The sequence below is a fragment of the Nansenia antarctica genome (assembly GCF_963989245.1).
Source record: "Nansenia antarctica genome assembly, chromosome: 7".
Classification (NCBI taxonomy): Eukaryota; Metazoa; Chordata; class Actinopteri; order Argentiniformes; family Microstomatidae; genus Nansenia; species Nansenia antarctica.
Window position 1 is genome coordinate 35541741 of NC_137677.1, and position 15041 is coordinate 35556781.

The 15041-nt window shown below is 41.3% G+C and overlaps 1 protein-coding gene and 1 long non-coding RNA gene across 2 annotated transcripts; both read left to right on the forward strand.

Moving 5' to 3' along the window:
* Positions 1–6165: 6165 nt before the first annotated feature.
* LOC308163077 lies at positions 6166–8959 on the forward strand. Its single transcript, XR_013937597.1, has 3 exons — positions 6166–6246; positions 6345–6415; positions 8443–8959. It is a non-coding gene; the product is annotated as an uncharacterized lncRNA (long non-coding RNA).
* A 4024-nt stretch (positions 8960–12983) lies between these two features.
* LOC308161810 (putative inactive tRNA-specific adenosine deaminase-like protein 3) lies at positions 12984–14075 on the forward strand (the record flags this gene model as incomplete). The annotated part of the gene is made up of 1 exon (XM_080535889.1): positions 12984–14075. One exon carries the CDS (start codon positions 12984–12986, stop codon positions 14073–14075), a length of 1092 nt encoding a protein of 363 aa, XP_080392015.1.
* Between the last annotated feature and the right edge of the window lie 966 nt (positions 14076–15041).

Here is a 15041-nt window from a genome sequence, read left to right on the forward strand (position 1 = left end):
GGACTTGACGTACTTCAACGTGCGATGCAGACGCAACAACGCAGCGGGAAAAGTTTGAACAAAAAAAAAAGTTTGAACAATGGAGGAGCAACTGATTATTGCCGTCTCTGGCCAACCTGCGATCTACGATATAACATTGGAAAACTACAGAGACACGAACAGGAAGAATGCTGATGTTTAGCAAGCCGTCTGTGTTGTGTCGAAATAAAATTAACAAATGCCTGGTTATGTTATAAATCCTGGTAAATCTTTTTTTTCCTTGTTTAACTAACGTTAGCTATGCTATGTGTGTGTGGCCATCTAGTTCAAATTCGACTTTCAATCATGTACTGTAGCCAGCTATTGAGGTACTACTCTACTACTAAACTGAAGTGTGTGTGTGTGTGTGTGTGTGTGTGTGTGTGTTCAGTTAGTGACAGTGTAGATTAGAATGAGAGTACAATTAATTTATGTATTGTTGTTCTTTTCAGAAGAAAGATGTAGGAAGAGGTGGCGAAGCCTCAGAGAAAGGTATAGAAAGGAGAGATGCGAGAAAAAAAAGAGTGGTTCGGCTGCCACAAACAGCCGACCATGGCGTTTTAATTTTTTTTTAAATTTCCTTGAGCCGTTTATGCGGCCGCGCCCGACGAGCAGCAACGTCATGGTCGTCATGGATGAGCAGGAGAGAGAGCAGGACATGGTCAGTGTATCAGAAAGAGAGATAGATGAGGAATGGAGACAGGAAGCAGAGGATGAGATGGAGGGACAGGCGAGCTTGGAAGAGGAGGATGAGGAGTTGTTGGAGGGAGCATCAGAAGCAGATATTATGTAGCGTTATCTTCTAGGGTGAAAAAAAAAAAAACATACTGTAGCCCATTTAAGCTCTGTGAGTGCCATACTGGGGTTTACTGACGTCACCGAGACACATGTACAACACTTCACTGTTCAATCTGGTAAAAGCTGGTGACAAGCGCATTCAATATGTGTGCACACGCACGCACACATATGCCACTACTTTGTTTTTACTGATTTACTGATACTGCAGTCGTAGCGGTATCTTGCTTAATAACCAAGACTCAACGGGATGGGGGTTGTTCCTAAGTAAGAATACAACAGGAGCTGCCATAACCTTTCTGTTATCTCTACCTCAACAGCTTCATCAGCAGGAGCACCTCCAGACCCCCCCAAGCTCCCTGCCCTAAAAGGAGGAGGCACCGTGCTCCGGGTACCTCAAGAGGTACACCCATGACAGCATTTCAACAGCGTGTGGCCTCTGCGCTGGAAGATGACCAGATGAGGGCAAACCAGACACCACCCGACGAAGACGACCTCTTTGGTCAAACGGTTGTCCTCATTCTGCGGAGGCTTCCACTGCCAACCAAGGCAGCGTTGAAGCTTCAGATTCATCAGTTACTATATAATGCAGAATTCCCACGTACGTTTTTTACATTCTGTTTAATCATCCCCTTATCAGTGGAGAATCTGATGTGGATGTATGTTTTTAACCCTTTGGATGTTGTTTTTGTCTTTCATTACAGAATAAGCCACACGCTGTTGAAAGGCCGTCATGGGTGTACCTCTCCGACTGAGAGAAAGAGAGAGAGAGCGAGAGAGTGTGTGTGTGTGTGTGGGGAGCAAGTTAGAGTGAGTGAAAGAGAGAGAGAGAGAGAGAGTGTGTGTGTGTGTGTGTGTGTGTGTTTGTGTGTGTGTGTGTGTGTGTGTGCCTGCCTGCCTGCCTGCCTGCCTGCCTGCCTGCCTGCCTGCCTGCCTGCCTGCCTGCCTGCCTGCCTGCCTGCCTGCCTGCCTGCCTGCCTGCCTGCCTGCCTGCCTGCCTGCCTGCCTGCCTGCCTGCCTGCCTGCCTGCCCTCACATGTCTCCACATGGTGGCACTGTGGCACTAAACGTATGGTACTATTGTACCCACATCATTTTTATGAAGGGTCATTATTTAAACTATCCTTATTCAAATTATGCCAGTTGCTCACGTTGGTAGAATTTATCCATGAGAAAGAAAAACACAAGTTTAGAATGGATTTTTGTGCTCTTATGTAAAGCTGTGGTTGGCTCTTAAAAGAGCCTTTGGGTTTGAGGGTGCATAGCACTGGTTGTAGAGGCTGCTCTAGATGATGGAGTTCTGCCATGGGACAGCACCTGCTGGAGAGGAGAAGTAGGATGTCAGGGTCTCCCTCACTCTCTTCGCTTCTGTAGTGGAGTTGTTGTTCCCTGTGCGATGTGTGTTACCCCTTACCCCTTACCTAGGGCTAATGACTTCTCCAAGAGCTAATTGGAGTCAGGAGTCAGCCGACCTGGAGTCCAATCAATGACTGCATTTACATGCACACCATAATCCTCTATTAAGCGGCTTATGCTCGATATTCCTATTGGGCAAGTGTCATGTAAACACAGTCAGTGAGAGGAGATTGGAGGTGTTGGTTATCGTGCTGGATCAAACATTCCATAGAATGCTGCTCAATTTCTAGAGGTCACATGATAAATGCATTTTTTTTTCATGTTTTTTATATCATAGCATATATATATATATATCATAACATATCATATATGTATCATAATTACTCATTCTTTTTCAAAACGGTGTTGCTATGCAACCCGTCAATATAGAACATAAGCAAATAATAAGTATGCCTATTCATCAGAGCAATAGAGTCCAGGGAAAACTGTTGCGCCTTTGTCCTTTTTATCTTCCAGTGATTGGTTGCAGGTGCGGTAGTTTAAAAACATTAATCAGAGCAGTCATACGTCTCTCCCTGTCATTCAGAACGATCACGCCCCCTTTTGGGTGGTAGAAGTGTTCGCAGTTTGACTGGCGGTCAATGTAAATTTGTGGTCTTTGCTACTTTAATCCGATAAAATAAGAAAACAGTATTGCTTTTTAGATATTAGGATCTCAAATCCAATGGCCAGTCTGGCAAACAATTATATAGTGTCGTTGCCGATCAAAGATCTGGGGGGCCAATATCTTTAGCTAGCTAAAGTAACTAGCTTACTATATTGTTGTCTTAGCAGTTGGTAAAAGAACAGGATTAAAATAAATATATATGAGCAATAACATATCATGGGCTTGCTACAGCAAGCACAATAACAACAATAAACAACAAACAATAACAACTTGTACAATAATACTGGGACCATTCGTGACTGTAGGCAGTCAAATACTAGGCAAACATGTGTGTAGGACACAAATAAACTTGGATTTCATGCATTTCAAGTGGCATCTTTGTAATCATGACAACGTAGTCATGTCTAAGAATGCATTTCACCATGTACATTCCCAATATAGTGAAAATACCACCGCTCATCCGTGATCAGACTTAGCTGGGGTGCTGCAGTTGAAGAGTATCAAATATAGTGCAAAAAAGCAGCATCTGCACACTCAAATCTATGCAAAAAACAATGTTCATTGCAGCTTTCGGTCTCCAGGCTATCAGACAATGTAAACAACAGCTGTATGACGAGTTTATATGACACAGTTTGACAAGACTGAAGAGACACGCATTGCATTCTGGGGATGTTGAGTAGGAATAGCATGCATCGATCGCATACTCAAAGATTTAGCAGTATACATACTAGATTTCTTGCATACAAAAATTTCGCATACTGTACAGTGTGAACACTCTCACATACTCAAATCTATGTCATATCTAGTATGAATAGTATGCTAGTATGCCATTTCGAACACACCCTAAGATTTCCTTTATGATGGGTTTATAATTCAGTTTGCACATTATGTGAATTTATAAAGCATTGGTAACAGTGCAGCCATAATTGCCGGTTAATTCCCGTAAATTACTAAATTTACCATACCTTCAAGCGTAGTAAACCTTGCATCAAATCCGAACATACTTACGGTTTGTTAGCAACCGCTTTACTTTTGCTAGCAATCATAACAATGCAAGCAGGTTTTCCCTATTGTTTAAAATGCTACAAGGGCCAATAGCCATATCTTGCCGACCTCGTCCCCCTCCACACCCCCTTCCGTTGCCTCAGGTCTGACGACCAAACCACCCTCAAGACCACCAGGACCAGGGGCGGCGCTAGGGGGTGGCTACTTGGGCTCAAGCCCCGGATGTTTTCTGAAAAGCCCCGAATGTTTTACTTTAAAAAAAAAAAAAAAAAAACTCTCGTGAATAACGTGCAGTACCGGAGTCCAACAGAGAGGCAGCAGCTGCGCAACATTAGCCTGCGTACTGCGTAGCCTGCCCTGCCCTGAAGAAGAAGTGATCTCAATCAGTGCCTGACTTGCAAAATTGTAAGGATGGATATCCGAAAGTTGTTTTCAACAAAACAAGCGCCTTGTTGCAGCAGCAGTATCAGCAGCTGACAACAATGACATCACCAGCAGTGATGACATAGATGATGTTTCAGGTTTGTGAATCTTATTAGAAAGGTGACTGACTCACTGACACTACTTTTCCGGTTTGCTAATGCTAGCTGGCTATCACATAACGTTATGTTATAATGAAAATGAAACATAGCAAGGTACTGTTACGGTACATGGTAAGAAATCAAACAAAGGATAATACTTATACAAATAAAGTGAATAACAGGCTGATAGTCTTTGATATCTGCACTCTGGTTGACTGAGTAACAAGTGAAAAATAATGATGTAACGTTAATGTTACAGCTAGTAAACATGGAGTAACCACATTAAGTATGCCCTTATGGTAGTATGTATGTATACAGAACATGACTCAAATCTATCCTAAAATGTAACGCTAACTAACTAAGTTTGTTTAATGTCCCAGGGGGGATTTGATTTCACAGTACTATACACAGGCCAACAATACATGTAATATATCGTCATATAACACAGGACAAGACTCTAAATACAATATAAGTGGTGAGCACAGAGTCTGCCCTGATATACATACTGTAACATAACTAGCCTCAGCCCATCAATTATGTAATTATATACAAATATAAATTATGGTGACTGACAGGGGGAGCTACGTGTGCTGACCTCCCTCTGTGCCCAGAACCACCACAATTAGTTTGCTTCATTAAAGGGTGTGAATGTATATGTGTTCTCCAGTGCCTTTTGTCCGCTTTAAGGTGGTGGTAAGTTGAAGGTTGAAGGCAAAATTTTCCGGCGCGCTCTGCGCGCACATTATATTCCCCCTCTGGGCTAAGCCCCGGATCTCCTACGATCCTAAATCCGCCCCTGACCAGGACCAAGCTCTGGACCTGGGGTGATAGGGTCTTAGCCCCGTCCCTCTGGAACGCCCTCCCCAACCACATCAGACAGGCCAACACCCTCCCAACATTTAAACAGGCCCTCAAAACCCACCTCTTCCAGCTTGCCTTTACCAGTTAACCCTCTCCCCCTCCCCTTCCCATGTGTCCCCAGCACTACCTTAATTAGGCCCCTATACTTTCTTTAATTTATTTTTTGTGTCTTTTTATTTTTACTACTTAATCTTTTCAGTTTGTAAAGCATCTTTGAGTGTCTAGAAAAGAGTGTTTATTTAAGTCTAATGTATTATTATTGTTATTATTATTATTATTATTATTATTATTATTATTATTATATCTGCATACAAGCTGCTGAACTACATCTTGACTGTCCCTCCTAAAGACCTCCTCACCCCCACTAACCCTCTGTACAGTTCCTCTACTGTTAATAATAATAATAATAATAATAATAATAATAATAATAATAATAACTGTTTTCAAGTAGAATACGTTTAAGAAGTAATCCTTCTTTCGTCTAGTTTGTGACTGCTAATGGCCCCTGGTCTGAGCATATATTTCTTTTTCTTATGATGGCTGAGGGATAGATGATTCACTTAATTTAGACAAAGCATTCCCCCCTCCCTTTGAGAATGATGGCATAATGCTGAGGGACCGCCCGTTTTATCTGACATACGCCCTTCTGCTAACACCTAAAATGCTCTGTCTTGTCCAATCTTGTCCAAATAATGATAATAATTCAATGTTTGCAGCAGCTGTTACATTTGGGTAAAACAAAATGATCCATATTTTATGGCTGTGTGATTATTCTCCAGTCTCTGTGTGTGCTCACGAGTTGGTTAAATCTCACCTGGCAGAAAGAAGCTCTCTCTGAGCCAGATTTCTGAGGAACATCAAATATTAACATTAACAAATGTTACGAGAACGGGAACCTCCTCGTTTCGTAGGATTCTGCTTTGCATGTGTCTAGGGTCAACCCATCAAAATGCATACTATCACAGCAGTATAAAAGTCAGAACTTGGGGTTAGAATAACACACTTGTGGCGATACTCCAGCATGTAAGTAATTTAGTTACTACAGGTCATACAACTGTCTCATATATGAATAACTGTGTGCCTAATGTCATTGTTTCTGCTTGACCCTGTATTGTATGTAGAGTTATCTGAGAGGACAAAATAACAGAACATCTGAATCACATCAAATACGTATCGTAACCAGTTGCCAAAGGTGAGTTTTCTTTTCTTTCTCAGCTTTTATGCAGCCGCATGTTGTCAATGCTTGAGTGTGATAACCCGACACTAAAGTCTTCATTATGAGTGTGATAACCCTACACTAAAGTCTTCATTATGTGAGTGTGATAACCCTACACTAAAGTCTTCATTATGTGAGTGTGATAACCCGACACTAAAGTCTTCATTATGTCAGTGTGATAACCCTACACTAAAGTCTTCATTATGTGAGTGTGATAACCCGACACTAAAGTCTTCATTATGTGAGTGTGATAACCCTACACTAAAGTCTTCATTATGTGAGTGTGATAACCCGACACTAAAGTCTTCATTATGTGAGTGTGATAACCCTACACTAAAGTCTTCATTATGTGAGTGTGATAACCCTACACTAAAGTCTTCATTATGTGAGTGTGATAACCCTACACTAAAGTCTTCATTATGTGAGTGTGATAACCCTACACTAAAGTCTTCATTATGTCAGTGTGATAACCCTACACTAAAGTCTTCATTATGTGAGTGTGATAACCCTACACTAAAGTCTTCATTATGTGAGTGTGATAACCCTACACTAAAGTCTTCATTATGTGAGTGTGATAACCCTACACTAAAGTCTTCATTATGTGAGTGTGATAACCCTACACTAAAGTCTTCATTATGTGAGTGTGATAACCCTACACTAAAGTCTTCATTATGTGAGTGTGATAACCCTACACTAAAGTCTTCATTATGTGTGTGATAACCCTACACTAAAGTCTTCATTATGTGAGTGTGATAACCCTACACTAAAGTCTTCATTATGTGAGTGTGATAACCCTACACTAAAGTCTTCATTATGTGAGTGTGATAACCCTACACTAAAGTCTTCATTATGTGAGTGTGATAACCCTACACTAAAGTCTTCATTATGTGAGTGTGATAACCCTACACTAAAGTCTTCATTATGTGAGTGTGATAACCCTACACTAAAGTCTTCATTATGTGTGTGATAACCCTACACTAAAGTCTTCATTATGTGAGTGTGATAACCCTACACTAAAGTCTTCATTATGTGAGTGTGATAACCCTACACTACTTCATTATGTGAGTGTGATAACCCTACACTAAAGTCTTCATTATGTGAGTGTGATAACCCGACACTAAAGTCTTCATTATGTGAGTGTGATAACCCTACACTAAAGTCTTCATTATGTGAGTGTGATAACCCTACACTAAAGTCTTCATTATGTGAGTGTGATAACCCTACACTAAAGTCTTCATTATGTGAGTGTGATAACCCTACACTAAAGTCTTCATTATGTGAGTGTGATAACCCTACACTAAAGTCTTCATTATGTGAGTGTGATAACCCTACACTAAAGTCTTCATTATGTGAGTGTGATAACCCTACACTAAAGTCTTCATTATGTGAGTGTGATAACCCTACACTAAAGTCTTCATTATGTGAGTGTGATAACCCTACACTAAAGTCTTCATTATGTGAGTGTGATAACCCGACACTAAAGTCTTCATTATGGGAGTTGTTTTTGTAAGCCTCGTAACAAGCTTTGCCAGTTACAATCGCTGACTAGGAAGGTAAAGAGCACTACTGTACAGTACACTACAGCAGTGGTGGACTCAGGCTGTTTGAAGGGCAGGGGCGAAAAAGAAAAAAGGGCACCTACTGCACAACATGGGACCCCATCAGTGCACATGGTCAAGTTTAGACCATTGGAGGGGCACCAATAGGGCACATCCTCTCATTTTCGCCACTCAAAAGGGCACTTAAGAGAGACGTTTTTCAACCGTGGGGGCACCAGGAGGGGCAGTCGCCCCCCCTGCCCCCCCCCTGAGTCCGCCAGTGCACTACAGTATGTGTCTTGTCTGCTTGTTAGAACAATGAATAACCAGAACATTCCTTGTGTGTTACCTCTGTGCGCATCCACAGTGACTGCTGATGTGCATTCAATTGTTGTTTATTTTTCTTTCTAGATATTTGATGTTGTGCTGGCCCTATTATTGACTCAAACCTTGTGCTCTACACAGGATATCAGCATGGGGTTCCATTGGCCTTCCCTGTTCCTGGGGTTGCTCTGTGCAACAGTGACGATACGCGGTCAACCAGCCAACGTCCAACAACGGTACGCTACCTTCCTCCGACAACACGTGAACGGGCGTATGACTGCCGAGGCCTGTGTGGGCTATATGGACCATCTGAGGTTGACAAATCCTAACACTAATGAATGCAAAACCAGAAACACCTTCATTCTTGCTAATTCAGGGCAGGTCAGGGCCATATGCACTGGAGGTGGCACAAATTTGCGTCGTTCAGGTCAGGGTATTATTGTCAGAAGCAACTCTCGCTTCCCTGTAGTCACATGTACGCACACAGGTGGGGACCGTTACCCCCACTGTAAGTACAGGGGTAACAGGGATACCAGAACAATTGAAATAGCTTGTGAAGCAGAATGGCCAGTGCATTATGATGACGATACTGTTATCGGTTAGTAGCTCAATATATAATGCTTTGATGTGGCTCTCAGAAATAAAATGTTTCATTCACCACCTGTGTCCTGTCTTTCTGTGATACACTGATAACCATACATGAATGCCATGGGCGTCGATGGGCGTTGAAAATCGATGGTAAAAAAAAGATATATATATTTTAAAAAACAACAACATTGAAACCAGAATAGAAGTAAAAGTAGTACAATACTCATTATTGTATTTTAAACAGTTTTTCAGTGCATGAGGTCAGCTCACTGCCTGGGCTAGAGGTACTCCATTTGCGCCTTGCCCGAGCGTTTCCCCCTCAATCAGGGTTGCCAGATGGGGCAGGTTACCGCCGAATGGGCTACTTTTGATCACACTGGGCCGGAAAAATAAATAGGATAAATAGCATTTAGGCGGTAACAAAATGTCAGTGCCTGAAAGTTACAACATGTGTGAAGTTAAAACACACACCCTAATAGCTACATACAATGTGCAGGGTTTTTATTTTATTTTACAAACATCATTGGCAACAGACATACAGTTTAGGGGGCAGGAGATGGGCACCTGCCCAATAGTAATTAGCGGTTTTCTGACAATAGGCTTTGGGCTGTTTTTTGGTGGATTTAGCGGTTTTTAGACTGTGATTAGGCTGGACTTTTCTTTTTTCTGGTGCCGTCCTAACGGTAAAAGTCAACCTCCGCGTATGATGAATGCTGTACATTATTCCACTTTGGGTCATTTATTTGATTGTTGTTGACCAAGAGACTCCGGCCTTTTCACATCATTATTTGCTAGCAAACAGGTGGGATCCGGGTGGCCCTCTGTCAATATAAATCAATCAACCAAGCACCAGGCAACATTGACATTACATGTGAGCATGGCTGGCCAGTGCACTTTCGAAATGATATTGTTTACTTCCAGAACGGATAACTTTTGTTATTCAGTCGCTTTCAAAAGTAAATAAAGCCATTTGATTCCTAACCTTGATATTGATTTTGTTATTGTGTCAACACACATGCTTACAAAAAACGACAGTATTAATTTGGCGCCAGACTACAGTTTCCCAGAGTGGGTTTGACTGAATTTCAGCCATTACTGGAACACAATGTAAGCTGTGCAAACATGATTGTTTGATAAGTCTCAGAGAGCAAGGCAATTATTTCTAGGCCAAGGTCTTATCACAGACTAAAGCTGAACTACACAGTTAGTCCCCAAGTACAGTGCCATTCACCTTTAAACTCTCTTGTTTACACCTCAAAGTAGAACATAAAGAATAATCGACTAAATCTCCTACTTTGATCCAATACTTTTGTGTAACTGGTGTCAGGGCTGAATTTAGTCACATTGCTGGAAAAAAAATACAATTCAAATATATTTCAGGTTGGACCAGAAAGTGACATCTCCAGTGGTTTTAACCAGCATACTTGTAGCTCAGTGTAGTGTGATGTGTGATGCCTGAAATCCTAGCCAGGGATAGAATGCAGTGTCTCTTGTGGCCAGCAGATGGCAGGGATGCTGCGCTATTAAACTCTCAGATTCCTGAGATTCCAGGGAATTTATGGCTTTAATCCACCTCTGGGATTATTAGATGTTTCATTCATTAGTGGGAGCTCTGTTTTAACACTAGAACAGCCATGGGTGGGGTCATTAACACTAGAACAGCCATGGATGGGGTCAGAAAAAGTATATCTTTGCACTCAATCAAATTTCAGGACCCTCCTTTCATGACTTTTCCTAGATATGTGCGTTCTACCACTGACCAGTATCCTTACATTTTTAAAATCACATCAGGATAAGCTAGTATGAAGCTATTTTGCAGTTTTTCTGTGTAGGAGGCTAATTTACAAGACGCGCCAACTAGTGGTCGTTGTGTGTAAGTAGCGTTTCCCATTGTAAAGACTATGGTCATTTGACCCCCGAGGCTGTCCTAGTGTTAAGGAGGGTAGACAAGGGGTCATCTCAACAGAGTCAGTCACAAGCATTATACTGAAATGATTTATATCATTACATGAACTGTGGGTTTTGGACACTACCGTTAAAATCAATAAGCACATTTCTCAAAAGTGTGTCCCACTATAGCGTGTCTCTTTATAAACAGTCTACACACCAAGCAAAATGGTTTCAGTCTTCATTGGGAAACCAAAAAGATCTATAAACTATACTGCAGCAAATACAAACATGTATTGCATTTCAATGTGTGTATTTGTATTTCATTCTGACACGCTTCACCCTCCAATGTGTATATGGCAGATATGTGTATATGGCAGATAATAATAATATAAAGTGAAGATGATTTATAATTTATAAATGTAATGTTTCATTTTTTCCCATTGCAGTGAACGGTGGTGATGGCATCAATATGTTTGTGTATTTCGATGGAACGCTTTTATTTTGAAGGTTCCGCCAAACCGGAAGTTCCCTTACATGTGTTCGTTTTCTTCTTAGCACAAGAAGTATTCCAAAATAACTGTTACCCTATGATTACCCTGGTCTAGGTAAGTCCAGTAGCACTGCCAATAGACTGTTAACGGTGTGTCGTGTTTTAGCAAACATAATACAATGTTATTCTGTTTTTTTCTACGCTCAAAATGTGCACTTCATAAGTCATCCGGAGAACCGATATCCACTCTCATGTGGTCTAAGGTTTAGGGTTATTTAGATGGTTCACTATTTGTCAAACTTAATTTGTTTTAGTTGTATCAAGTTGCTGATCCATCCAGACGTTGTTGGTGTATATCTTTATTGCATACGTCCATGGCCCCAGCATTTAAACAACGTTTAACCTGGATCAGTATCTTTACACTCCAAACTCAGTCAATGGATAACATAGCTGAATGGCAGCGTACTAATGAGACCGTCTTGACTAACATGTGGGCATATAGACCATTTAATTACGTTTCTAGCATTTCATCAGATAAAAGAATTCCCCATTATTGCATGGAAAGCCGTCTTATATCTCTTTCGTTGTGCTTCAAATTAGAAAAATGCGAGTGCACTTCTCATAACACCACACTTCCACCAAGTGGTGCAACCTGACAGGAAGTCATAACGCGCCAATCCTGTTGATAAGTAGTTCCTACTAGACAGCTCCGTCAAATACTGTTTTCATGGAATATTTGTGCTAATTACAGCATCTATCTAAATACATCGATATCCCATCATATTGTTAGAATTCAATGTTTTCTCAGGCCAAATCCGTTTTGACGATTAGAAAAATTAAAATTAACAGTTAAACTGTAAAACCATGTTATATGTTCTGTTGGTATGTTGGTAACAACAGAATTTACATCAATAAACACAATCTTAAACTCACTCTAAGACGTGTATATCCTTAAAATAATTATTTTGATTTCACGCTAGATATTTTGGTATTAACGACATGCCTTTTTTCTGTTATGCATTATTGTTATGTTATCCTAATTTAAGTTTTCAGAAGAAGAAATTCATGAGGATCAATACCAGAATTAAAACTTTCACGGTTCAAGTTTATTTTTTGCGTTTCAGATATTAAGTGAATTCTTGCCGATGATCCATGGCTGCCTTTGTGAATGTTGGCACACATCGAACAATCTATCATTCGTTCATACCACCCACCGATTATTCAACCATAAAATTACTCTATGAGAGCTTACTAAACTGCAATTTATTCTCTGCCTTAAAGGGGAACAACTGCACATTTGGGAAATTGGATGTGCGTTCAACGTGCGCATCGCTCTCATGTAGGGAGAGCCAATCAACGAAACACCCTTTTTCGTTTTTTTAGAAGTGAAACATCCCTTAAACTCCAACTCCATACTTGTGGATGTCAGTTCTCCAGCTATTCATCACTATACTGTTAGTTAATTCTCTAGCTATCTATTTCCTACTACAGACAGATTTCCCATTTCTTTTGTTACGACAACTATGTAGCTTGGTCTTTGGTTTTAGTAATAGTGCTATCACTACAACCAAAGAGCAAGCAACAACCCTTAGATGTGAATACTCTATCTCTCTGTCAAACAGATCAGCATAAAAATCTATTACATTTTCTTGCAGGTGTCATGTTTTCCCCGTAAATTAAGTTGGAAAAACCACAACTTTCAACTGGGGACCAAATGGAGCCTCTCTGCAAACGCAGGAAAGAGTCAAAGTGTGACACTGACGCCTGGGTGGCATACCCTGTGCTCTCTAACGAGCAGTCACAAGACACTGAGCTGATTGAAGCCTTCGCTGCGCCCATCGTCAACAAGAGAGAAACAGCTCGTTTACTCACGGAGTTGGCTACACTCTACCCTTTACCTGGACTGAACCACATAAAGAGAGTGCGGGCGTGCAAAGATAAGGGCATCCCTCACCCCTTGGAGGTCATAGTATGTCTTGCCAGTGATGTATCAGACACACACAACAGGAAGGAAATGCACATATCTTCTCTGTTGGCCTCCTCAGACTTGGACTTAAACGGTCTCGGAGATCCTTTTCTGGTCAAGATACCAGCATGTCCCCCTCTGACGAGACTTCAGTTCGAGCAAGCAAGCAAGCACTGGCCTACCTCCTTCCACGAGGACAAGCGTGTGACGGTGGCCCTGAGGGGACAGCTGTTCACCGACCCTCAGAAAGCTAGGATGCAGGAGTACATGATGGCTGCCGTAGCTGCAGCGAGAGCAGGGCAGGAGAAGGGCATGGAACCTGTGGGGGCTGTAGTTGTCGACCCAGAGGCAGAAAGGATCCTCGCCGTGGGCCACGATTGCCAGAAAGGCGCTCATCCACTTCATCATGCTGTCATGGTCTGCATCGATCTTGTGGCCCGGGGACAAGACGGTGGGGCGTACACTTATGACCATTACCCTGCCTGCCAATATACTGTGCATAATTCCTCAGCGCCTCTAAGACTGGGGAACATGCAAACCTCTGGAGTCCTGTTGGATGCAGTCAGTGCAGGGGAGAGAGAGAGACAGGCAGAGTCCTACATCTGCACCGGGTATGACCTGTATGTTACCAGAGAGCCTTGCGTCATGTGCGCCATGGCGCTGGTCCACTCCAGGATCGGCAGAGTCTTCTATGGTACCAGCTCTGCTGATGGGGCATTTGGGACTAAATATAAAATCCACACTCGAAAAGATCTGAATCACCGCTTTGAGGTTTTCAAAGGAGTCTTGGGCCAGCAGTGTGAGGATCTTTTAACGGGCCAGTGCAGTATACCAAAATGAATTCCTGAAGGTTGACATCTTGTTTAGGAATAGTAAACCTTTTGACTAGTAAGTAAGTACGTTTCCAAAACTTTCCACTAAGGTTCCACTGCCGTGATAAATATATTAAGGACTTTGTACCACTGAGTCCCTTGCTTTGAAAATATTGAAGACTTCATTTGCCTAGAAATTATTTAAGACTTGATTTTATGAAAATATTTAAGATATTAGATTCAGGGTATGATGGAAAGATGATAAGATATCAGGTTACTTCGAACATTCTAGGTCCCTAATTAAACCTTTTTGTATGCTTTGTTACACAGTTATGCAATAATGCTTTTACTTTTGTGTTGTTTCACTTACTTCTGTGTTGTTTCACTTAATTGTGGCTATCACTGTATACTTGCCTGTATGGTTCTCATTTTAAATTTCAGACAGATAAGACAAATGTTTTAATTATATTTAGGTAAAAGGGCTGCCAAATAAAACAGGACTTAGGCAGCAGTCCAAAAGGACAGTTAGGGTCAGGTAATTCAACTTTTGAATGAATTAAGATAAGTAAATAAAATACAGTCTGCAAATGTTTGTGCAGTATGTCTTTTCATGTTGTCTCTCTTTATCTCACAGTTCCGACCAAGCTTGTTTTACAGTGCACTCCGCACTGGTTGATTACTGCAAACAATGTTATGTTTTTCAGCTGTTTGTGATGTCACCGACTATGATCAACAAGTCTAGGTGATTTTATATATTTGTGGAATTACAGATATTACTGATCATTAACACAGACAACTCGACACTACCGTCTTCATAAGAATTGAGTGTGCTGTTAAAAAATTACCGTAGTTGATTGTTACAACTTGGACAAATGAAGCAGGCTTTTTTTTTAACACAACCTTGTAGGTGTGTAGCGTTGCCTCTAACCATTATATGTTTGCAACACTAGAAACGTTAGTTTGGTAATGGTAGCCATCAAGCGGGGTGCCGCTG